We start from the raw sequence: 26,087 nt of genomic DNA, 5'->3' as shown, positions 1-26,087 counted from the left end.
CATGAAACTGGTGTTGAGCGGGTAGAATTCAATGAAGCTGTCAGCTGAGGACATGTGAGGCATCTATTTCTCAAACTAGAGACTCTGATGTACTTATCCTCTTGTTTAGTTGAACATCTGGCCTTCCACATCTCTTTCTGTCCTTGTTAGAGCCAGTTGTCCTTTGTCTTTGAAGACTGTAGTGTACACCTTTGTATAAAATCTTCAGTTTTTGGCAATTTCAAGCATTGTATAGCCTTCATTCCTCAAAACAATGACTAACAGATGAGTTTCTAGAGAAAGCTGTTTCTTTTTTGCCATTTTTGACCTAATATTGACCTTAAGACATGTCAGTCTATTGCATACTGTGGCAACTCATTTAATGAACCAAATAGCTTTCAACCGTGTTTGATATAATGGAAAGTGATTTTCTAGTACCAAATTAGCAATTTAGCATGATTACTCAAGGATAAGGTGTTGGAGTGATGACTACTGGAAATGGGACCTGTCTAGATTTGATCAAAAATGATTTTTTTTTTTTCAGATAGTGATGGTGCTGTTTTTTTACATCAGTAATGTCCTGACTAGTGCCCGACCAATATATCGGTCGGCCGATATTATCCTTTCACTAATATATCAGTATCAGCGTATATGTTTACAGATATGCACAGATATGAAAACTTTTTTTCAGAACATATAATGCAGAAAACAATGCTTTAGAATTGTGGTCATAACGTAGTTTGTCCAGCAGAGCAGCGCTCCGACTCCACTGTTTACAGAGCTGACTCTGAACTGACGGTGGCTCTGCAAACAGGTCAGAGTTAAGCGGTGCAGTGTTAAGCGGTGTCTTCGGTTTGTGAAATACATACTGGAAAGTTAATAAACAAAGACCCCATCATTTTTTCTTTTAAATATAACTAATATAACGTTATCCTGTCCCTGACAACCATATCACTCATATTTATCACATCTGTTTGCTGTGTTAGCCAGCTATAGTTTGTCAGTGCAGTCAGTAATGTAGCAGATTGAAAGTTAAGCGTCAGAGCATCTTTATGCAGCTCAGCAGACAACGGTGCGGTGGTGGATTGTGTCTGTTGAGTGTTGATTTCACGCCACGTTGTTACCTAGTTGGTGAGATGCAATACTGATCCATCTTTTGCTCTCCGTGACAACGAGCTTATAGCTAACTAGCTAACCACGTAGCTACTTTCATTGCTTGTCAGCTGAGTGGAAGCTAATGTGTAAACATGTATTCACCAAACTGTTTTGTTCAGGATTCACAGTTTGGTACCCCCTTCAACCGAACAATTCCAGTCGTTGCATTAATAAAATGTAATATTTAAAAGTCTGATTTTCCACCGTTAAAAGTTTCCCCTGAACTTGTATAGCAGAATACAGTGTAACACCACTGCCGCTGTTTATCTCGACTCAGCAGGTGTAAATGCTTCTTGTTTTACAACCTGCCCCTAATTGACTGGCAGTATTAATACAGTCAGCATTTGACTGATACTAAACAGTACTACTGATGCTTATTTAGCTATTTATTTTATTTTTATTTATTCTTTATTTAAATGGTCAGCAACTGACTGATACTGAACATACAGTACTGATTTTTATTTAGATAAAATTTTAATTTATTCTTTATTTTAATGGTCAGCATTTGACTGATACTAAACATACAGTACTGATGTTTATTTAGCTATTTATATTATTTTTATTTAGTCTTTATTTTAAGAGCGTGGATGCCACGGTGGATGGCGTGAAGCCTCCGCACGCGCTATGTCTCCGTGGCAACGTGCTCAACAAGCCGCGTGATAAGATGCGTGGGTTGGCGGTCTCAGACGTGGAGGCAGCTGGGATTCGTCCTCCACCACCCGGATTGAGGCGAATCACTACACAACCACGAGGACTTAAAAGTGCATTGGGAATTGGGCATTCCAAATTGGGTGAAGAAAAAAAAAAAAGGGGGAAAAATCCACAAAAATAAGCGAATGGCTTATCCAGAAGTCAAACTTCCGTTAAAACGTACAAAAAAAAAAAACAAACAGAAAGGGCTTCAAAACAAAAGCTCAATTTAAATGGAAAAAAGTACGACAGAAATATATCACTACTGTAGAGTTAAGTAATATTCACTGTAATACTACCACTACTACTACTACTAATAATAATAATAATAATAATAACAATAGTAAATCAATAGTAATTATACAGTATTCAAGCAATCTCACAAAAATAACTCCAATATTATATTTTGGATTGTGCTGTGAGGTTCTGTATAAAAGCACTTCATTTGATTAAGGTTTTAAATTCATTTATTTAGACACAATTTTGATGATAAAATTTAAAACAATTGATATGGAATTCAGAAAAAAATACAAAAATATACAAGTATAAGTATCGGCGAGTACTGAAACGACAATCTATCTGGCAATTACATATTTCACAAATAATAAAACAATATAAATCTTTTAAAAAAGCAGTTCACTTTTAAATTTTATTGGGTTTTTTTTTGTTTGTTTGTTTTTTTTCATGTCTGTAAAATCAACTTGTAAAATGCAATAAATTGTTTTAAAAATGGCCGGTAAGAAATCTGACTGGCTGGTACATTTTTTCATCTACCAGCCACCTTGGCTGGTGGGCTGAAAAGTTAATTTCGGACCCCGAACAGATCAATATTTAAGTATTTTTTTACAATCACTCTCCACTTTCACATTCTTCTTTTGTTTTACCTACTGGGCAGGGAGGAGAATTTATGGTAAAAACTGACTTAAATATTTATCTGTTTGTCACCCTCACTAATTATATCTCTTCTGAAGAAAGAGATTTAACCACTGGAGTCGTATGGATTACTTTTATGCTGCCTTTATATGCTTTTTGGAGCTTCAAATTTTTGGTACCAATTCACTTGCATTGTGAGGACCTAAAGAGCTGAAATATTCCAAAAATCTATGTTTGTGTTCAGCAGAAGAAAGTTATGCTCATCTGGGATGGCAAGAGGGTAAGTAAATGATGAGAATTTTCATTTTTGAGTTAACTATCCCGTTAACTCTTAAGTTGTTTCATGTTACATTAGTTTCATTCTTGTCTTATTTGTATTCTAGAACATGAGTGCATAAAATTGCTTCTATGACCAAGTTTGCCCACGAAAACATTAAAAGCCACTGACATTTACATGTACCGTGTTATTCTTGGTAAACTCTAATTGTACATAAACTTAGCTTGGTAAACATATTTATAGCTTTAACACTACATCTATCAATGCTTTAAGCCAACTATTTCTTTTTCATTGCATGTGTATGACCAATGCCATAAACCACATCATACAGTACAAAGAATTTTACAATGCAATGTTATAAAAACTCAAAATAACACCCAAGATACCCCAAATGCATCAACTATGAACCAATGACTAGGGTCTAAATCATAGCGGCATAACATTTTCCAATTAACTGCTTTACCAAAACATGCAAGAACTGGATTTTTATACATTTAGCCAAATTTATAAATATGAAACACATCTAAAGGAGTGGCATACATGTAAACAAGTCAAATACAGCTGACAGAAAATACCTGGATAGTAGTTTGTATGACTTTTTTTACACACTGGTTATTAAGCCTATCAAACTGTGAGGCTCCTTCAACAGCAAAGTAGTCTGTCTGGGGAGCATGTTGACAGTTAAAGTATTGTTTTATATGAGGGTGTGTAAAACTGAAACACAAAAAACACATAAATGTCTATGTTTGTTCTTATTTTTATCACAACAGCAGTAACATTTGAGACTACTTCTCAAAAGACAGTCCATGTCCAGAGGTAGCCAGAGATCCAGCAAAGTGCACAGATCCAATAAATGGACTCATCTAAAAATGTACAACTAAGACACATAAACAGCATAAGCATATGAGAACAGCGTAAACCTCCTGCAACAGATAGCCTACAAAGCAGCTCAACATGCCTGCCATTAAGTCTTACAAAATGGAGCTAAAATTACATGAAATGTATGTCCTTGACTGATATTTTCATCCCAAAGCATTTTGTATGAAAATCCAAATATTACTTAATATAATTTGCAACATAAGCAGTTACAGATACAAAGCAAATGCTAAGGCTAAACAAAGTGTCATAATACACCTGGAAAATGTCCTTTGCTTTTACTGCTATACAATAAAACATTGTACAAAATTGTACACTTGGGACAAAAGAAGTAACATGATGGTCAACACAAAGTACTCAGTAATTTTTTCCTCATTCAAATGTTTTTACATTTTAAAATAATTGTCATTTTAAAGCATATGTATAAAATCACGAGCACTCAGCGGCCTGGGTAGCTCAGTGGTAAAAGACGCTAGCTATCACCCCTGGAGTTCGCTAGTTCCCTAGTTTGAATCCCAGGGTGTGCTGAGTGACTCCAGCTAGGTCTCCTAAGCAACCAAATTGGCCCGGTTGCTAGGGAGGGTAGAGTCACATGGGGTAACCTCCTCGTGATCGCTATATTGTGGTTTGTTCTTGGTGGGGAGCATTGATGAGTTGAGCGTGGTTGCCGTGGTGGATGGCGTGAAGCCTCCACACGCGCTATGTCTCCGTGGCAACGTGCTCAACAAGCCACGTGATAAGATGCACGGACTGACGGTCTCAGACGCGGAGGCAACTGGGATTCGTCCTCCGCCACCTGGACTGAGGCAAATCACTACGTGACCACGAGGACTTAAAAGCACATTGGGAATTAGGCATTCCAAATTGGGAGAAAAATCCACAACAAAAAAAACAATCATGAGCACTCACATAAGATGAAGATTCAAGTCATATCAGTAACCTTATAAAAGCTGTTTTATTCTACATGGAGAGGGTCCCCTCATGGGGGCTACCATGTTAGAATCATATGACCAGTCGAATATTACTCGCTTAATCTCAGTAACCGTCCTGTTATTTGACACTTTGATCATTGATTTAATTAATCATGGCTGACTGTGTAATAGTGAATTTCTACAATGTCATCGGTAACTGAAAACTACTGTGTTTGAATGATGCTGCATGCACTCCCCTAGGTGTCAGTGTAAGTCCGAGACAACATATTAAAAAAATTATTGAGTGCACCTTACAGTTACGTAAAAGGAAACATATGCATTGCATTTGGCCTGAATATCATAAATCGTGATATTATCACCATGAGGTATATTTAATTAAAACACACTGAAGCTTGCTGAATACATACACCAAAATGCCAAAAGTAATAAAATAAATAAAAGCAGCATAAAGATGACAGAAATTCATTCTAGGGATGCACCAAAATTTCGGCAACCGAAAATATTCGGCCGAAACAGCAAAAAAATATATATTTTCGGTTTCGGCCAAAATAGTTTTGGAGGGCCGAAACATTGACCGAAACTGTGATGTTTAATTAGCGCTTCTCCGATGACGCGTTTTGACAGTGTCAGCGTCTCCTCCCAATTCGTGCACACAACGTGGTTAAGCTACAACAGTTAAACATGTCTGCAGTGTGGATGCACTTCACCGTGACCAAAAAGGATGTTAAAGTAGCAATATGTAAAATGTGTTCGGCTGAATTCTGAATTTGATTTTGGTATAAAGCAGCAGCAGGCACATGAAATGATCAAAACTGAAATTGATTTGATGGAGACCAAAGACGTGGGACTCAGTGGACTGCTGGTTGAGGATAATGGATACGGTGCGCACAACACAGAGAATTCTCCGATGTTCAAGAAGGCCTGTACAACGGATGAGGTGTGCACACCACCAACACTGTATGACATGTACGATGAGATCATAAAAGAGAGCAACCCAAATACCAGACTGACTCCGAGTGCTACCGCGCAACAATTTGATTGTTATATTGTTATATTGAGGAGTTACTGTTTCTGAAGATGAACCTGCCACTTTTCCTGAAGAGGTAGAACATTGAGTTATTAGGCTACCTAAAAGGCCAGTAAAACCTATGAGTTTACCCAACTGAGTTTTTTGTTTTGCTTTGTAAGGCCTTCAAATATTATCAATGTATTCTTTTTTCACAAGGTAGTGAAAAGACATTCATAGAACATAAAAAGAAAGGCAATTTTATTTTATTAAATTAAATTTATTTTAAAATAGATAAATATATCTATTTTTTATTTATTGAGTTTTATTTGATATTTGAGGCCTAAATAATTAAAACTGTTATGAAGTGCACAGTGTTCAGAAATAAAATCCACTTTTCACCATTGTCCTGTATTTTCTCATTGATAAGCTCAGAAGCAACATTCATTGACTAAATTAATTTAAACAAATTGCCACATAAATTATCAATCAGTAATTACCCAAACTTTATTTTCGGTTTCGGTTTTCGCTAAATGAAAACTTTAATTTCAGTTTCGGTGTTGCGGTAAAAAATACATTTCGGTGCATCACTAATTCATACCTTTTGATAAATTACTGAATGGTGAATGTTTGATATGTTTAAAGACAAATTAGGCATTTAATAGTCATTTAATCTAAAAGTCTCATAAAAAGCAAGCGTCAGGGATATACCTGCAATCCAGAAACCATTTCAAACAGTGCGTTGCTATACATTTTATCGATTCATTCAAATTTAGCCAACGTTTAGACATGATTTTTGTATCGAGGCAATTTTATTACAGAAAAATATTAGCAAACGCTAAAGTTAGATACATTGTCAATCCACCAAAGGCTGAATAAGGAAGAGAAACATTTTTTATAGCACTTGGCTTGATCCTGCCCCCAATCTGATCAGTTGCAAGTGTGCGCGCTCCAAATGAACGAAACATAGGTTAACAAAATGGAGACTGATTTGAAAGAAACTGGTAATAATTCCAGTTTGACTGTAAAATATGATCGTAGCTTAAAGGTGCACTCAGTAGGGGGGCTGGGTAGCTCAGTGGTAAAGACGCTGGCTACCACCCCTGAAGTTCACTAGTTCGAATCCCAGGGTGTGCTGAGTGACTCCAGCTGGGTCTCTTAAGCATCCAAATTGGCCCGGTTGCTAGGGAGGGTAGAGTCACATGGGGTAACCTCCTCGTAGTCACTATAATGTGGTTCGTTCTCGGCAGGACTTAAAAGCACATTGGGAATTGGGCATTAAAAATTTGGAGAAAAAGGAAAAATCCACAAAAAAAAACAAAAAAAAGTGCACTCAGTAATTCTAATCCAATAGAATTGTTTGTCAAATTCTGCAAATATCTCCTCACAGTCTGCTAGCTGTCCGTTCTGTGGGTGGGCTGAAAAAAAATCTAGTATTTGTACACAGCCCTGGCTCTGTAAATGGGACACACAACACTACTCCAGCCAATCAGCAACAGGGGGTGGTTCTTGTGCGTGCACAGGATGGGTGGTGGGGGCAGTGCGAGAGGGAAATTCATTAGAAGAGTGACGGCAAATCTGGCTGATGCGAACTTTCTAAACTTCAAGGAAAACAAATGGCTGAGAAACAGACCTTGAGAAAAAGGTCAGACGAATATAGACTGAAAAAAGAAGGATTATGATAAGTTGAGAGCTAGGAGCCACGTCAACATCGGTAAGACTTTTCAGTGGTGGTGAGAACTCCGAGAGGTAAAAGGCTTGAAGACGGATGCAGAAGTTGCTCTTTTTCTTCTTGATAGGTGGGTAACATAAATTTTGCTATGTTTCACAGAACCCATATATGCTGTTGTTGTGATGTTAGATTTAGTAGCAGGAGAGTTGTGAGTGTCTGGAGTTGGTGTTCGTAAAACCGTCTCGCATGCATGAATTGGGGGGGCGGAGCTTCCAAAGGAGCACTGAAGGGAGGGGTGTGTTTGTTTTGGCAGTTGAGTTCAAATATCAACAGTGTTTCTCAGGAATTGCTGAATGCACCTTCAACCTCATCCATCATGCATGTATACACCGGCTTAATCAGAAGAGTTCAGTACATTTAATAGTGGTCGACCGATATGGGTTTTTAGTGGCCAGTGTCGATATCCAGAGAGCAGGTGGCCGATAGGCTGATACAGTGCTGCTTTATCACACAATTTAATATAGTATAACATAAACATAAAATTGCTCAACTATAAATAAACTCTTATTTAGCACTATATTTACTCAATTTCACATAAAACTAACTTTGAAAAAAAAAGTATCCTTAAAAAAAATATTGTATTTTAAATGGTAGATAGCAGTTTCTTCTGATTTCTGTTTAGTCATCACATTTTAGTAATATATTTGCACATGAAGAAACTGATAATATATTAGGAAAGAAGGATATAACAGTACACACAGAAGTCCAGCAAAAATGGATAGCATGTGCGCATTAGTAATCGCATTTTCTCACAAAAGGCTGAATCAAACCCATTGTATATACACCCACAACGCACATGAAGCACTTTTACTTTAAGGTTGCACTCGTGTGGATCCAGCACCAGCAGCAATCTCTTGACAGTTTTAATGGGCTGTATCACCTGCTTGGATTGTCGTGAACTGACCATCATGATTTGTGAATTAGAGGGACTTTTGATCCTGATCTTGAAGTTTTGATTCTGACTGATTTGGATATGCGATTCCGAGGAAGATTTTAGAAGAGCGCTCAACAGGAAGAAACAGCTGGATTTTTGTGAGGTTCATGAATTACATCTGTTTAAATGAGACATATGCATATTTGCAGATGGTATATGATATTAGTTTCATTGATATTTCCCTTTTTATCATTTGACAAGAAAGTTAAAAGTTACAGGGAAATGCTGAGGAGAGGCTGACAGAAAACATTCTTTAGAGGAAGAAATACTGTGAGAGCGCTTTACAGGACACTAGATTTCCTAAAGTTTTGTGAGGTTTATTTATCTGTTTAAACAAGATATCGGCATATTTGCAGACAGTATATGATATTAGTTTCATTGATATTTGCCTTTTTATCATTAGACAAGACAGTTAAACGTTACAGGGAACTGTTGAGGAGAGAGAGGGAAACACGCATGTACTTTAACTTTATGAGCTCAGGCGCGTCTTTCGTGGCTCTGATATGCGGACCGTTTAAATGAGACTGTGTCTATTATTGTAGTAACACGATGGCACATAACAAAAAAAAAAAAAAAAAAAACAACTGTGAATGGTCGTTTACATGTCTCGGATGCTTAACATGCAAGCCGGCGATTCTCAGCGCCCTAACGTCCCTAAGAAAAAAATAAGCCAAATGGGAGAATTTTGCGGCAGAACTGATCATTTAAAAATTCAGAATATCGGCCGATATATCGGTCGACCACTATTTAAAAATCGAATTATGAATTCTCTCAATTTTTTTTTGCCATATCACCCAGCCCTAGTATACAGCGCCAGATGTCAAGTTAAAACAGAACATTATAATTCTCCACAGCACACTGCCACACAATTGCACATAAACTCTCAAAACTTAAAGCATGTGACAAACTTTCATGTGGATAAAATCAATTGACCTGTTTCAGTGGCGTAACTTTTCCCACAGCCACCATATTTGTGACCATCAGCGGGAGGAAACAATGGTGGTGAATGGAAAAACACCCATAAAACGATATCAAGAAATCCTAAACAAAATGCTTTTGATACATGCCAAGTCCCAGGAAAGGTGTATATAGGTTTGAAGTCAGCACAAATATTGTCAAATGTGACTTTCATGGACATTTAAATATATTTACCTCCGTACGCCGGTGAGTCTGATGTGTGACCGGCGAGTGCACACGAATGCACCATTGTAAACATCTCTCAATCAGAAGTTACAAATGTTTGTGATGTTTTCTGCTCTGATTTGGTCACAATATTACAAAAAGTCTGTCATGATCCCGTCTGTTTTAATTTAAGAGCTGCTTTTAACTCATGAGGAATACACAAAAAGAAACTGAGGCATATTAGTGTATATGAATAATATGTTTACACTGTAGTCTGGTGGTGTGAATAAATTCTGCGCTTCACAATCTTACGATGTGTTGTTTATTGACTAACATTAGTATATACACAATAAATATATACAATATATTCACATTATAGTGCTTTTTTTATTACAATGTGTTTTCCTTTATACAGTCTGGGTGTTGTGAATAACATCGTCCTATGTGCATTTCCATTTTAATTATATCCAAATCGATTATGTTATAAATATAACTGACACGTGTACAGATATCTGACTTGTCTGAATAAATAAGCAAAGACTCACAAGACTCAACGGATGTGCTCTCTCACTTCATCGCTGCTTGTCTTTGGTTAAATTAAGCTGTCACTTAAAAGATACAACTTTATTGAAAGACAAATTACATTTTGGCTATGGTAAGTAAACACCAGTATCACCTTTTCATGACTGTAATAGAACCTAAAATTTAGCCAGCTTTTGCCACATCCCACAGCTGAGCACAATGAAGAAATATCTCATTTTGGTCACAAACATGGCGGCGTGGTCATACAGTGACATCACATGAAACAGTTCAATAGGATGAACGCTGTTAATGTGCATTGTATTTCTAATCCTATGATCATCACAAGTTGTTTAGAAGCACACTCCCAGCATCAGATATGCAAACATGTTACACACTACCAACCAACATGCAAAGATTTCTGACTTCTGATTTCTCTAAACCCATCACACTTTCAATTAAACAAATATGATATACTGCAAATATCTTTGGTATTAAAGTTCTCAAAGATGAAGTGTGTAACTCTTTCAGTGTTGAAATATCAATCTCAGCTTATTATGCAGAGGCAACTATGCCATTCATATGTTAATTTTCTTGAAAACTGTAAATACTGTGTATTTTTGGTGCTCTATTGCTCTGTTTTGAGCGAACCGTCCAACCCAACACAGCAACATTGTCTCAACCAATGGCGTGCGTAGGGGGCGGGACTATCTGTTTGCTCAAACAACAGCGACAAAAAGCTGTTTGAAAACAATTGTTTATTTGAGCAGTTCTGTTCAATGGTGGTAGTGGAGCAGAAAGTACACACTTAAGCTTTAATAAAGTGATCAGATTGTTTTACTGCCTACTTGATACCTGCACTACCGTCTGTGTTTTAAAACATTGTCAGCTGCCTAACCAAACAACATTAGACATCAATGTTATGATAGCTATGGTTCCAAGATGCTGCACGCGACCATGACGACCAAAATGCTGCCAACTTCAAACCTCCTCTATAAATCCCAAAAATGCTGAGCACTCTTATGACGCTCAAAAACGCTGCCTAGGTAGGCAGGTCACTAGGTTTTGAGACGCAGCCTGCGTCATGACCTGATAGGGACATGTTAGCAGTTTGCTAACAAACCACCACAGCTGTCTAATAAGCTAAAGAAGAGAAACTACCAAACTATGACAACTTGTATAGTACTTAATCACACAAATATCACACACAGCCGCTTTGTATCCCCATGTGGCACAGATTTTAGCCCACAAACAGGTGTCTTCGTCACAACCGAGATCATATTAGCCGGCTAACGTGCTAGATACTCACATTTGCGCATCCACTTCATCCAGTACCGCACGATCACGCCGTGATATTTTTTGTTTTCGATGCACCAGAGGGATAGTCCCTGAATGGATTCCATGGTGTTGGTTAAAGTCTGAAAGCGACGGTCTAACGTTGACTCCAGGGCAGGAGACGAGCCACTATTGTGGCCGCTACCGCCTGCATTCCCAGCCGCCATTTTTCCAGGCTTGTAGGTCGCGGTGCTGCCGCCTAGTTGCATGTGTGGATACTGCATCATCATGGGGGTTTCTGGATCCTCCACTGTGTCTATTCAACTCAATATGTACAATGATATTCAATAGGATATTTTGGGATATCATTTTATCACAGTAACTTATTTCAATGTGCTCTCCCTTCCTTCCTTTCTTTTTTTTACCATATTCCTTCCTTCTTTCCTTCCTTTATTCATTCATTCCTTTCCTCCCTTCTTCTCTTCCTTCCTTCCTTCCTTCCTTTATTCATTCCTTTCTTTCTTTTGTTCTTACCTTATTCCTTTCCTCCCTTCTTCCCTTCCATCCTTGCTTCCTTCTTTCCTTCCTTTATTACCATATTCCTTCCTTTATTCATTCCTTTCTTTCGTTCTTACCTTATTCCTTTCCTCCCTTCTTCCCTTCCATCCTTGCTTCCTTCTTTCCTTCCTTTATTACCATATTCCTTCCTTTATTCATTCCTTTCTTTCGTTCTTACCTTATTCCTTTCCTCCCTTCTTCCCTTCCATCCTTGCTTCCTTCTTTCCTTCCTTTATTACCATATTCCTTCCTTTATTCATTCCTTTCTTTCGTTCTTACCTTATTCCTTTCCTCCCTTCTTCTCTTCCTTCCTTCCTTCAACCTTTCTTTTTTCTTTCTTACCATATTCCTTCCTTCTTTTATTCATTCCTTTCTTTCTTTAGTTCTTACCTTATTCCTTTCCTCCCTTCTTCCCTTCCTCCCTTCCTTCTTTCCTTCCTTCTTTCCTTCTTTCTTTCCTTCTTTCCTTCCTTCCTTCCTTCAACCTTTCTTTTTTCTTTCTTACCATATTCCTTCCTTCTTTTATTCATTCCTTTCTTTCTTTAGTTCTTACCTTATTCCTTTCCTCCCTTCTTCCCTTCCTCCCTTCCTTCTTTCCTTCCTTCTTTCCTTCTTTCTTTCCTTCTTTCCTTCCTTCCTTCCTTCCTTCCTTTATTCCTTTCTTTCATTCATTCTTACCTTTTTCCTTCCTTCTTTCCTTCCTTCTTTTCTTTCTTTCTTTTTATCTTATTCCTTCCTCCCTTTATTCTCTTCCTTTCTTCCTTTGTTTTTCGTTCATTTGTTTGTTCCTTCCTTTCTTAATTTGTTCATTCTTTCTTTTTAATTCCTTCCTTCTGTTCATTAATTCGTTCTTTCTTTCTTCTTCTTTTCTTACTTATCCCTTCCTCTCTTCCTTATTTTGTTCCTGCCTTCATTTCTTCCTTCCTTTCTTTCTTTCAGTTCAGTTCATTTCAGTTAAGTGACTATTATCCTAAATGTGGAAATTTGTCTTCAGCTTCACTATAGACATTATAAACACTTTCTTTCTTTCTGTACCTTACTTCCTTTCTTCTTTTGTTCATTCTTTCTTTTTTATTCCTTCCTTCCATTAGTTCGTTTGTTCATTCGTTCCTTCTTTTCTTCATTTGTTTGTTCTTCCTTTATTCCTTCCTGTCTTTTGTTCATTAATTTTTTTCTTTCTTTTGTCCGTCCGTCCTTCCTTCCATCTTTTTCTTTCTTGCTTTCTATCTTTGGTTCATTCATTCATTCATTCTTTCTTTCATCTGTCCATCCTTCCTTTCTCTTTCTTTCTTTCTTTTTCTTTCGTGCTTTCTTTTGTTCATTAATTCATTCTTTATTTATTCCTTCCTTCTGTTCGTTTGTTCGTTCATTCGTTCCTTTCTTCATTTGTTCTTTCTTTCTTTATTCCTTCCTTTCTTGCTTTCTATCTTTTGTTCATTCTTTCTTTCTTTCATCTGTCCATCCTTTCTTTCTTATTTCTTTCTTGCTTTCTTTTGTTCATTAATTCGTTTTCTTTCTAATCTTATTCCTTCCTCCCTTCTCCTCTTCCTTTCTTCTTTACTTTATCTTATTCTTTCCTCCATTCTTCTCTTCCTTTCTTCATTCCTTCTTTCCTTCCTTTCTTGCTTTCTTTTGTTTATTAATTAGTTCATTCTTTCTTTCATCTGTCCATCCATCCTTTCTTTCTTTCTTTTTTCTTTCTTGCTTTCTTTTGTTCATTAATTCGTTTTCTTTCTTACCTTATTCCTTCCTCCCTTCTCTTCCTTTCTTCTTTCCTTTCTTTCTTTCTTATCTTATTCTTTCTTCCATTCTTCTCTTCCTTTCTTCATTCCTTCCATTCTTTCTTGCTTTCTTTTGTTCATTAATTTGTTCGTTCGTTCTTTCTTTCTCTTATTTTCTTACCTTGTTCCTTCCTCCCTTCTCTTCTTTCCTTCCTTTCTTTATTCATTCCTCCCTTCTTCTCTTCCTTCCTTCCTTTTCTTTCTTTCTTTTTGTTCAGTTAAGTGACTTTATTATCCTCAGTGTGGAAATTTGTCTTCGGCTTCACCATAGACAGTATAAACACCAACACATCACATAAAAAAACATAACAAATGTGATCATTTTAAACAGCCTACAAAAAAAAAAAAAATTTAAAAAGTATTTTCATTAGTTTCTTCATTCGTTCCTTAGTTCCTGTCTTCTTTTGTTCGTTCTTTCTTTCTTTATTCCTTCCATTCATTTGTTCTTTCTTTCTTTCTCCTCTTCCTTACTCCCACTCTTCCTTAGTTTGTTCCTTTCTTTCTTTTTTCTTTCGTTCTTTCCTTCCTTTCCGTCCTTCCTTCCGTTCATTGTTCCTTCCTTCCTTCTTTCAATACCACTAATTAAATACCACTGTGTTTGATATCTAGTAATTGGGAATTCTTGAGTACCTTGTAAATACCATAGTATCGGTTGCTCAGCTGTGTCAGACTCTTGCCCGTGCCTTCAGTTCAGTGTTTCCGCCTCCCGCTGCTCTTGAGCGTTTAGAGAGAATCGGTGCTGCGCATCGCATCAGTAGATTGAAAAGTTGAAGAAGTGTTATTCTGAAGTCGAATAGTGCATTCAGAAAGTATTCAGACCCCTTAATTTTTTCCACATTTTGTTATGTTGCAGCCTTATGCTAAAATGCTTTAAATCATTTTTTCCCACATCAATCTATACTCCATGCCCCATTATGATTTTTTATAACTTTGCAAATTTATTAAAAAGACAAAACTGAAATATCACATTGACATAAGTATTCAGCCCCTTAACCCAGTACTTAGTTGAAGCACCTTTAGCAGCAATTACAGCCTCAAGTATTTTTGGGTATGATGCTTTGGGACAAGCTTTGCACACCTGGATTTGGGAATTTTCTGCCATTTTTCTCTGCAGATCCTCTCAAGCTCTGTCAGGTTGGTTGGGGACCGTCGGTTGACAGCCATTTTCAGTCATTTTCGATTGGGTTCAAGTCCGGGCTCTGACTGGGCCACTCAAGGACATTTACAGAGCTGTCCCTAAGCCACTCTTGTGGTGTCTAGGCTGTGTGCTTAGGTTCATTGTCCTTTTCGAAGGTCTGGACCAGGAATTGTTTTTGCAGCCTTTCCCAGATCTGTGCCTCGACACAATCCTGTCTCTGAGCTCTGCAGGCATTTCTTTTGACCTCATGGCTTGGTTTTTGCTCTGATATGCATTTTCAGCTGTGAGACCTTTTATAGACAGGTGTGTGCCTTTCCAAATCATGTCCAATCAATTGAATTTGCCACTGGTGGACTCCAATCAAAGTGTAGAAACATCTCAAAGATGATCCAGAGAAATGGGATGCAACTGAGCTAAATTTCAAGTGTCATAGCAAAGGGTCTGAATACTTATGTCAATGTGATATTTCAGTTTATTCTTTTTAATAAATTTGCAAAGTTATCAAAAATCTGGTTTTTGCTTTGTCATTAAGGGGTATGGAGTGTAGAGTTTAGCATAAGGCTGTAACATAACAAAATGTGAAAAAAGAAGGGGTCTGAATACTTTCTGAATGCACTATATACTACAGTACACTACTGCTTGGTAGTCTCCATGACAAGGAGAATGACACTTATGTATTTGCTCAAAAATAACAAGGCTTGATAGAGACGTCCAGCAGGGGTCGCTTATAGATAACTAGAACGAGTGGGATAAGCATTCTTTCATGGCAGGGGAAGACTTATTCATATTTATGAGTAAAGCCCTACCTGATTTGTTAAGTTTAGGTTTAGGGTTGGATTACTGTTTCGTACGATCAGGTAAGACTTTCCTTATCAATATAAACTATCCTGTTAAATAACCTTTAGAAAACAAAATAGCTTACAAATGCACTTAAGTAATACTGACACCCAGTGTCATATTTGAAGTCAAAAAGGTCAGAGAAAGAGAGGGCTATGCAGAACATAAGAAACTTGGAAATATTTAATGATATCAAAAAGCAGAACACGTTGAAAAACATTTCAGTAACTGTGAAAACAACTTTGATACAATCAGAACAATGAAAGTGAAAAGGGGTTTGATTAACAAAGACGAACACAAGTGCAAACTATATCCTGCAAAATACTACCTTAATATGAAGCATTCTTAAGTGTAATTTAAGGAGACATATTCATAAGAACTTTTCCCTCTTAGGACAATTTCATTTATGAGATTCAAACAATGTACTCTTATATGTAGGCCAATACTCGCACAGCCGCACAATGACTTCACTACATGTCTCAGTCAACATCTTGTCGTTCGTGCAGGTTCTTCGTGAAACTTTCTCAACTCTAATTTTAGAATGAATTCAAATTATGAAAACAGAATTCTACAAATAGGTAAATAAAACATCTTTTTTCCTTACAGTGTGTGACACTCCACATACCTGCCCTTAATGGTCACTGGTCACAATGCTTGAATTCATAAAAGGCCACAAATTCTAAATAAAAGAATGACTGTTTCCTTAGGGAGAGTAAAAGGGACCAATTGGGCAATTTCCTACAATAAAAACCTAGAATGTTAACCATCATAACATGGAAGCAATACAATATAAATGTGCAAATTGTTTTTGGCAAGAGCATTTTCAATAATGACCATTTGCTCTCTGTATTATATAATAACACTTCAAGATACAGCCACTTATCACAACTTTTGATGTTACTGAGATTACCCTTACAGTCTCTTAATAAATAGACAACATTGAGCTATGATAACAGACCAAAGTCAATGATCCTCTACCGACTCTCTGAAGGGTCATTTTAAGGCTGCTTAAGTGAACTCCGTGTCTTCAAGTAATGATCTACTAAATAAAACTGCCTCAAAAATATCATCCTGTATATGTATGTGTGTATATATATATATATATATATATATATATATATATATATATATATAACGTATTTCCCATTTATTCTGTGTTACTTCAAGTCAAAGGACATTAAGGTATATTGTGGTCACAGCACTGTAACGCTTCTGGACATTTTACCAGAAAATATTTCAGCTGATTTCTTGCATCCTGGTTGAATGGTCATAATATATTTGATATTGTTGCAGCCTCTGTCATAGAAAGGCAGTGCAGTAGAGTGTTTGATAGTTGTGCATGTTCCTTGGTCTGGCTTCACAGCTCAGACTGTCGACACAAAACATTAAGACACATTTGTGGCCTTTTAAGACTTGAATGGACAGTACACCTAAAAATGAAAATTCTGCCATCATTTACTTACCCTAATGTTGTTCCTAACCCATATGCCTTTCTTTCTTTGATGGAACACAAAAGGAAATGTTTTGTAGAATGACAGCTTCAGTCACCATTCACTTTCAATGAATAGGAAAAAGATGTAAAGGCTAACATTCCTCCTACTGTGTCCCACCAAAGATAGATACAAGTTTAAAACAACATTAGGGTGAGTAAATGACAACATTTTCATTTTGGGGTGAACAATCCATTTTTTAAACTTTTTAACAGACAAATCTTATTTTTCAACATGTGCTATATTGTACATATGATTAATTCTGTGCTGTACATATATGTGGCAGAACGGAAAGTCTGATCAATAAAAGAGACATTAATTATTCAGTGCATAAAAATTCCCAATATCAACAGGCTGGAGAACTGTCTGCTTTGGACAAGCGAAACTGATGCTATGTGTTTAACAGCTCTGTGGTAAACGATTTACTGTGCACTCGTTTTTGCCCATCTCTTTCCACAGATTCATTTGCAATGGGACACACAACATCTTTCCCACCCATCCCTATGTCTGCTGGTGGGTCGGAAACAGGAGTTGTGGAAGACACCACACAGTCCTGCATGCCCAAGCTGCTGCCATCTGTGGCTGAGGGTGGTATTACAAGTGGAGGTGGCCTTGTTGCAGCTCTAGGGATCACAGTCTTGTGCTTTAAAAGAAAATTGCTGTTTTCTTCAAGTTCAGATGTCATTTCTTTTTTAATCGTACAGATTGCACCATAATCTTCAAGTTCACTACATGTTGTTTCTGAGCTACTGAACCATGAGTTGGTATCACTGGGACTCTGTCCTTGATCCTCATCTTGAATGCGTTTACAGCTTGGAGAACCTTGCGAGTCTGAGTCGGACCAGCTTAATCTGCGTTTCTGCAAGAAAATATATGATCAATTTTAGAGCATAAATTCAGTGATCAAACTTTTTGATGTTCAAAAAGACAAATAAACCCTAAACTGGAGGGGATGTTGCTAAACAAACAAGGTGGTGATTTAAAGGTGATGTGTGTCCTTTCTGCATCATATGTGAGAACATTGTTTAGCACTAAAACAGCACAAGTTCTCGCATGAACATGCATGTCACTGTAAACAAGCTTTTCCCATGCACTACTGAATGCACAATAAAAGTAAAGATTTTCACTGAAAAATGACTTAAATTTCAGGTCGTTTTTCCACCAAGACCTATTGTATGCCTGAAGAAGATTCTGAATATGACGCATGAGTCAATTGTCCTTTTTAAGCTTTAAAATGAGGCACTTTCCACTTCCACGTGTTTTTTTTTCTCGATTAATTCATATTTACGTTTTTGACACGATTTTATTTTTTTCAAATCGTGGAATCAAGATTTTGCATAAAATATTAGCAGACGCTGTAGTTGGATACACTGTCAATCCACCAATGGCTGATATAAAAGAGAAAAACAAATGTTCACAGCACTTGGCCTGATGCCGCCATCAATCTGATAAGCTGAACATGTGTGGAAATATGTTATCCAACTTAACATAGGTTAACACAGAGACCGATATAAAAGCCGGTAGTACTTCCAGTACGATTGTACAGTGTGATTGTATGCAGACTTCATCTATCATGCATGTTCTGTGTTAGTTGTAGAAGTCATGAAGCACTAAGCTACATTTTCTGAGATGTCAACAGAAATGTATGTGTTTTTAATAAAGTGTTAGAATATACATGACAGTTATGGGTGCTTTATATCAAATCATATAAATGATAGGCTTTAAATGGGAGAATCAGCCACATCTCCTTTTACCATAATGATTCAGATAGATCGCTTATTATTCCTTTGTTCTGTGACATGTTTCAAATGTACTGCATTTATAGCCAACATTTAGGAAGCGAAGCGATCATTTTGACAAACAGCGATATCATTTCATTTTCCTGCTCTGCATGTACCGCTAGATGGCGCCGCATGCTCACAGCCCTGACTGACGTCATTATTTTAAACTGAGCTTTTTGCTTCTTGCGTTTTTCAACTACACTGACATTTTTCTGATAGCTGGACTCTATCTGCAGGTGTTTATGGTTATACATACAAATTGACTGATATACTAAAAATGCTTTCTAGATAAACATGACTATTTCTAGATATTGATTTCTGCACAACTTTCCCTATGGACTTGATTTAGATAAAAATAATACCTAAATTGGCTTTTCTTATGTAGTTTTCTTATTTTATACTATTACTTCTGAACATCAGCGTTATTTTAAATAAATTAGATTTGAATTTATTTTACTTTTACGTTGCTGACAAATTTCTGTATGTTGCACTTTTTTCCCCCCATTTCATTTACACACCTTTGTTTTCTATAATGAAAAAACAGAGATTTTTCTAACCTTGCATTCGAATAAGGAACATGTTATTTGAATTATGTTGGAGTTACTTTTTTGAAAAATACCTTTAAATGTAGGAAAATCGAAAATCGTCCTTAAGTTTATAAAAAAAAAAAAAAAAAAAAAAACATTTTTTAGACATATCGCCCAGCCCTAATTCCTTTGTATTGAAAAGACGGTCTACGACATTAATTAAAACATATTTTGTGTTCTACATATGAAAGAAAGTCATACGGCTTTGGACTGACATGAGGTTGAGTAAATGATGACAGAATTTTGATTTGAGTGAACTACTCTTAACATTGAAAAACAAAATCTTAAACACAAACCCTAGTCTCAGAAAATAAAAAGCAAATTTTTTAGAGAAACTCTGGCATTTAAATGAAACATTTTGCTCATCTTGAATGTTCTACCTTTTCAAAAGTGTCTCTTACCTTTACAGGGATATGTAACTGGTCTTGATTCCAGCGTGGTGGCATACTGGCCATAGGATTGTGGAGTGAAGGTGTGGCATTGCGATGAGGAGTTATTATATGAGGAAACCAAACCTTTAACATTATCTCCAACTGCAAAAGAGTGCCCATATACTTCTCCCTAATAAGGTACAGTAGAAAAAGAGATTTCATGAGAAATATGATTTACTAAAGACATCATATGAATTGGACACAATAGGTAGAAAAGTATCCATCTTTGAAGTTCAATAGAATAAGATTAAATACCCAAGTTCAGGTTTCTGTAAAACACCCAGAATCTTTCGCAGTCTTTCCATGGCAACACTCTGTTGGAATGTATTCAAACCTGCCCATAAAAAGCAAATTAAGGAATAAAACAAATGCAAAATACAGCAATGACATTTAACGAAAAAAAAAAAAAAAAAAAAAAAAAAAGTATAATTCCATTAATTCAGACACCTCACCTTTGTCATATCGACCCGTTTTCAATCCATTCAACAGCTCCAGTAGAGGCCTGATATACCGCTGCAGTTCTGAACACTGTAAGAGATGCTCATTAGTGTCCATTTACCAACATAATGGTCATAGAAAAAGCCATGTAAAATCACAATAGGCTGATTTTTGGCACATAAACAGCAATTAGAGCGCAATAGTGACTGTCCAAAATTTAAGGGAACTTTGTCCAGGTAGTATGTTTTCCTATTCCATAGGCATTTTTCAGTAGATAGATTTAAGCCTTGGACCTAACCAACACAGAGGGTACAAGAGTGTGCACTTAACATCTTTTATGTGGCAATAAACTACTCATCTCATAAAGCATTGCAAATTATGTAACTGAATTAGAAATGACAGAACAAAATAAAAATCCCAGAAAAGTCATTGGTTATTAGTATAAATACCAAAATATTTAAACAAATACATATAGTGTATATACATAGGTTGTTTGAGAGTGCAGGGAGACTGACTTCGTTAAGTGTAGTTATTCACCGGGTATTCTGCCATTATTATTTTATATTTATTTATTTATTTGGTGTCTACAGAAGCATTTGATCATGGTATGTTATCATTAAAAATACATTTCTTTATGGAGAAAATGAATGGGACTTTTACTTCTGAAACCCTAAGATTGCACTCTATTTATGCAAGCACATTTTAAATAGAAAAATATCTTTGGATATGACACAAAAATGCACAATTCTGAGTAGCAGAATGCCTTTAAACAATTTCAAAGGGTGAAGTAACTTTGAAACTAGACTTACTTTGTGTGCAAACCTGAAGTCTCCCTCTGTAGGAATTCTATGAGCTGGCGCTGATGTCTGGCCAGTGTAGACAAGAGATGTTGAGAAACTTCCTGTTTGGCCATTCTTAACTCTAACGCTCCTTTGGTTCACAAATGTTAGAGGTGATTCTGAAATTTGGCTGCTCCCACTGGCCAAGGAACATGACTTTGGATCACGCACTCTGCTTGAAGCCTCACTCTCAGGCGATAAGACCTCAGATTCATCCTCTGTCTGGTCACTCTCGCTGTATAAGAGGCTGTGTGTGGAAGAGAGGGAATCTTGCACTTGCCATTTGGAAGGGCTCCCCGCTGACAGCATTCCTGGGATACACCAAAGGAAAGAGAGAGGGTGAGATGATAGATTGTTCACAACTAATGAGAGATTGGCTGAAATTAATTGATTGTAGCAAGTGATTTCTATCAAAGGAAAAACAAAGCAGCTGATAATTATGAATATTTTGCCCTCACTTTGGGGGCCCCTTTCAGACAGGACCATTAATACAGTAAAACTTAAAGACAATGCTTTCTACAGGTGTTGACTGTTAATTAATTTAAACAAGGCACTTAACTGTATGAAACAGTCTTAGAATGAACGTTATGGCAACAACATAAAAACTACATGACATCATAACTGATTGTCATATTCCATGACATTCTGCATTTTATTGTGAATGCCATTTTTATGACTAGATTCTGTGTTTTCCGCATACTACATGTGGTAACCGTAGTATAAGCTGACTCCGACTGTTTTGTTGTTTTGGGGATTTTCTACCCTTTTCTCCCCAATTTGGCATGCCCAATTCCCAATGTGCTCAAAGTCCTCGTGGTGGCGTAGTGACTCGCCTCAACTTGAGTGACGGAGAATGAATGTCAGTTGCCTCCGCGTCTGAGACAGTCAATCCGTGCATCTTATCACGTGACTTGTTGAGCACATTACTGCGAAGACCTAGAGTGTGTGGCGGCATCCACGCACCACTCTCCACGGACCCCACTGAGAGCGAGAACCACCTTATAGCAACCACGAGGAGGTTAACCCAATGTGACCCTACCCACCCTAGCAACTGGTTGCTTAGGAAGCCTGACTGGAATCAGTCAGCATGCCCTGGATTCAAACTTGCGACTCCAGGTGTGGTAGCCAACGTCTTTGCTTGCTGAACTACCTAGGCCCCCAGCTGACTCTGATTGTTGAATTATTGAAAATTAATTCACACCCCGAGGTATCAAGGCCAAATTTACGATCTTGCCATGCAAGAAAGCGGGAGGTGTGCACAATAAACATTGAAAACATTTATTCAGAAGAGAGAGGAAAAAAAAAAAAAAAAAAGGCAATAGACCTTTTTCACAGACTGTGATGATGCGTTTCCGCCTTATTTAGCAACGTAAATCTCGCAATTTTTTTATATTATACATTTTTTAAATATTGAGTGTAAATTTATAACAATATGTGGAGTGGCGTAGTGAACTAAAGCACTGTACTGGTAAGCAAAAGGTTGTTGGTTCAATCACCATAGCCACCACCATTGTGTCCTTGAGCAAGGCACTTAACTCCAAGTTGCTCCAGGGGGATTGTCCCTGTAATAAGGGCACTGTAAGTCGCTTTGGATAAAAGCGTCTGCCAAATGCATAAATGAAAATGTAAATATGCTTTGTGTTATATTACCAAGTAATTGGTTTAAAAAAATTAATTACCACATCTGTGAGGGTTTACCCTGCAAACGTTTACTTCTGCGTTCCAAAACCTGGAGTGTGAAAAAGGTCTATTGCTTTGATTGCAGAAAATAAAAAGATGACTCGTTTATGTTAACGTCTTAACGTTTTTTTTTTTTTTTGGTGAATGTAATTACTGCAGTTCTATAACTGGTGTCTCTGGATACTCTGAAACGATAAGGTAATAATTACCTCAAATACATCATTTGTGAGGCAAAAACGTATGTGGAAAACACTTTGATGTGAAGCTGGAGCCGAGATTGCGCTGACGCGTCACTTCATAGACTTCAATGTATTTGGCGGCGCCAACACGAGTCATGTGAAAGCCCCTCAACGTGTATAAACATCAGTCACTTTTACGCATTAATAGCTCTTCCGCCCGTATCTCTCTGTGATGAACAAGGTAGACTCACTTGCTGATGCTTAAGTAAACAAACAACACGTCCCTCTCATTCAGTTTGTACATGTACCAGGTCATTCAGTTTGTTTATGGATAACAAGTTTCAGGAATGACGCTTCTCAGTTTGCATGCGCTGCTGTAGCTAAGCAGGCGATCTGCCTGGTTGGACAGCGATTGCCAAGCACGCGGTTGGCTGCTGCTGTAATCAATCATGTGGGCGTAAGCGCTCTGAACCTTAATGTTGTTGTTTCACAATCCACAGCCGCCGGGAGTTTGTGTATTTGACTCCTATTACGAGTCCCAACTGTTACCATGTTCTTGTACATGTAACAAAAACCTTGCTAGCAACACAGTCAAACTGTTTTATATACTAAAATATTTTCCAGGCAAATAATTATATCCCCGGACATTTAGGTGTTTTCCATGACATTTCCATGACTGGAAAACTGCATTGTAAAATTCCAGGTTTTCCAGGACGCGTGGGAAACCTGGAGCCTCTGCACACAATTGTCACGTTGTAGTGAAAACTTATTTTCCCGCTTTTCGAAATATTTTTTTATTTTTATTGAAATGATGATGTATAGTTGGTTATTTTTTAATGTAAAATGTGGCGCTCCTGCGCGAGACGCGGCGTAACAGTCAAAAATACAATCTAGCGCGTGTTTACATGGAAACAACAAAAACACTAGACACACAAATTCAATTCAAAATTCCAAAAATTCCCTTACCTTGATGTTCGATACCACAACAAACAGACTGGTTTCAACAACACTCGCAGGACCTGATGTGCTGTTAGTACTCTCAAATGCAGTTGCATATACGTTATTGCTAAATAAGATTATGTACCGACGACATCTAGTTCGTAAGGACTATTGTCCTGAGAAAATTTTCGCACTTGTATACTTTTCCTTTTTTCACTTACGTCACTAAACAGCGAGGATCAACATGTGAATTGCTACACGTGCTAAACAAAAGCCATACCAGACTGGGCTCCCATTGGCTAAAAGATAAAGACCGAGTCGCCGATTGGTCGAGAAGTGGGACAAATCCCAAACCCTCTGCGCCGTGATTGGCTACTAACATGGGTTTCCAAGCCGCCCTCTTCGCACGTGGCACTCGTGTGGAAAGGCTGCTACTACAGTCGTCGGTCTGAACGAGGAAACTGGAACACATTTTGCACACGGTGCTGTCTTGTTTAACTCTGGAAGGAGTTTGTACACAAGACGGGACAGTTTGTTTAGGATATGTTGAGTTTACATGTATTGCCTTACTATGAACATGACTCATGTTCATTTAAACAAACAGATGAAACAAACGTTAAAATATAAAATCAGATCAAATTACCTTAGAAAGGTCACGTGAGGTGGTTTAGCTGCTGAGTTTTAGGAGTTAAGACAAAACCCAAGTCGCCCAAAAGGTAGTTTCTAAACCTGTATGACTTTGTTCAATGGAACAAAAAAATATTTATTTTGGAGACTCTTAATGAAGGTCTTTTCCATATAATGACAGTTCATAGTGATCACGGCTGTTAAAGGGATTGTTCACCCAAAAATGAAAATTCTCTCATCATTTACTCATCCACATGCCATTCCAGATGTGTATGACTTTCTTTCTTCTGCAAAACACAAACAAATATTTTTAGAAGAATATCTCAGCTCTGTAGGTAAGTGAATGGTGGCTTTGAAGGTCCAAAAAGCACATAAAGGCAGAATAAAAGTATTCCATGACTCCAGTGGTTAAATCCATATCTTCAGAAGAGATAAGATAGGTGTGGGTGAGAAACAGATCAATAATTAAGCCATTTTTTACTAAAAATCTCCACTTTCACTTTGTTTGTTTTTGGCATTGTTGCTGTTGATTTTATGGCCATTAATGTTCGTAATGCTGCTATTGTTTTATGCACTTAAAATAAATGAACATACTCAAATGCATGTGGCATAAAATAAAACATAATTAGGTTGAAAGTAATCTGATTAGATTACCCCGAAATGTAATCTATGAGATTAAGTTACTGATTGCATTTTGTTGTCATGTAATTTGTAATCAATGCCTAATTACAATTCACAAGTAATCCACCCAGCACTGCATATGTATTACTTTTATGCTGCTTTTGTGTGTTTTTTGAAGCTTCAAATTTTTGGTCACTATTCACTTGCATTATATGGATCTACAGAGCTGAGATATTCTTCTAAAAATCTTAAACATCTGCAATGGCATGATGATAAATGATGAGAGAATTTTGGGGTGGACTATTCCTTTAAACTTTAAAATGGGGGGAGGGGCTAAAATAAAATAAACTCATCATAAAATGTGTCCATATGATTTCTGCAATATATCCCAGTTCTTCTAAAGCTATTCGATAGCAGGAACAGTTCAAACTGTTTGTCATTATTCACTAATAATCTTCCCCTCCATTGAGCTGTTAATTAAAAAAATGCTACAACCAGATCATTTAAGTCACTTAGTACGTTTACATGTGCAGTTACATATAATCGAGCTTCAGCTGTTTTTAACTGTTTTTATCTGTCACTTCAAGTATGACACAATGTGCAATCAAATATTTGAGGGAATGACCTCAAATACGCCTGGTTAAAAACACATCGTGTGTTCCCTGTCTTTCGGAGCATGCATGTGCACAACTCAGAGGCTAGTTATGGTCCGACTGATATACATGCTGGACAAAGCCGTGCTACAATCACATTATTAACTCTTTTAGTCTGACTTTGCAAAGATCTGACTG

General features: G+C 37.1%; 2 protein-coding genes across 4 annotated transcripts in view; both read right to left on the bottom strand.

Moving 5' to 3' along the window:
- The window catches only part of rprd2a (regulation of nuclear pre-mRNA domain containing 2a), a 46,501-nt gene extending 34,896 nt beyond the window's left edge, over nt 1-11,605 (bottom strand). For all 3 annotated transcript variants that reach the window (XR_007894640.1, XM_051671757.1, XM_051671758.1), the window contains exon 1: nt 11,405-11,605. Coding sequence is in view for 2 of the 3 variants with exons in the window: in XM_051671757.1 (XP_051527717.1) it covers nt 11,405-11,597 (193 nt within the window). In the remaining variant the exon portion in view is untranslated. The remainder of the gene's footprint in view (nt 1-11,404) is intronic.
- A 4,253-nt stretch (nt 11,606-15,858) lies between these two features.
- LOC127425624 (uncharacterized) lies at nt 15,859-24,287 on the bottom strand. Its single transcript, XM_051671813.1, has 6 exons — nt 24,076-24,287; nt 21,221-21,561; nt 20,426-20,501; nt 20,229-20,307; nt 19,944-20,103; nt 15,859-18,033 (listed from the first exon to the last, which is right to left on the bottom strand). The coding sequence occupies exons 2-6, from the start codon at nt 21,557-21,559 to the stop codon at nt 17,566-17,568; spliced, it is 1,122 nt and encodes a 373-aa protein (XP_051527773.1). The 5' UTR covers nt 21,560-21,561; nt 24,076-24,287; the 3' UTR covers nt 15,859-17,565.
- Between the last annotated feature and the right edge of the window lie 1,800 nt (nt 24,288-26,087).

Source organism: Myxocyprinus asiaticus, chromosome 34 (assembly GCF_019703515.2).
Source record: "Myxocyprinus asiaticus isolate MX2 ecotype Aquarium Trade chromosome 34, UBuf_Myxa_2, whole genome shotgun sequence".
In the NCBI taxonomy this organism is placed as follows: Eukaryota; Metazoa; Chordata; class Actinopteri; order Cypriniformes; family Catostomidae; genus Myxocyprinus; species Myxocyprinus asiaticus.
This window is presented reverse-complemented; position numbering and strand designations above follow the sequence as displayed.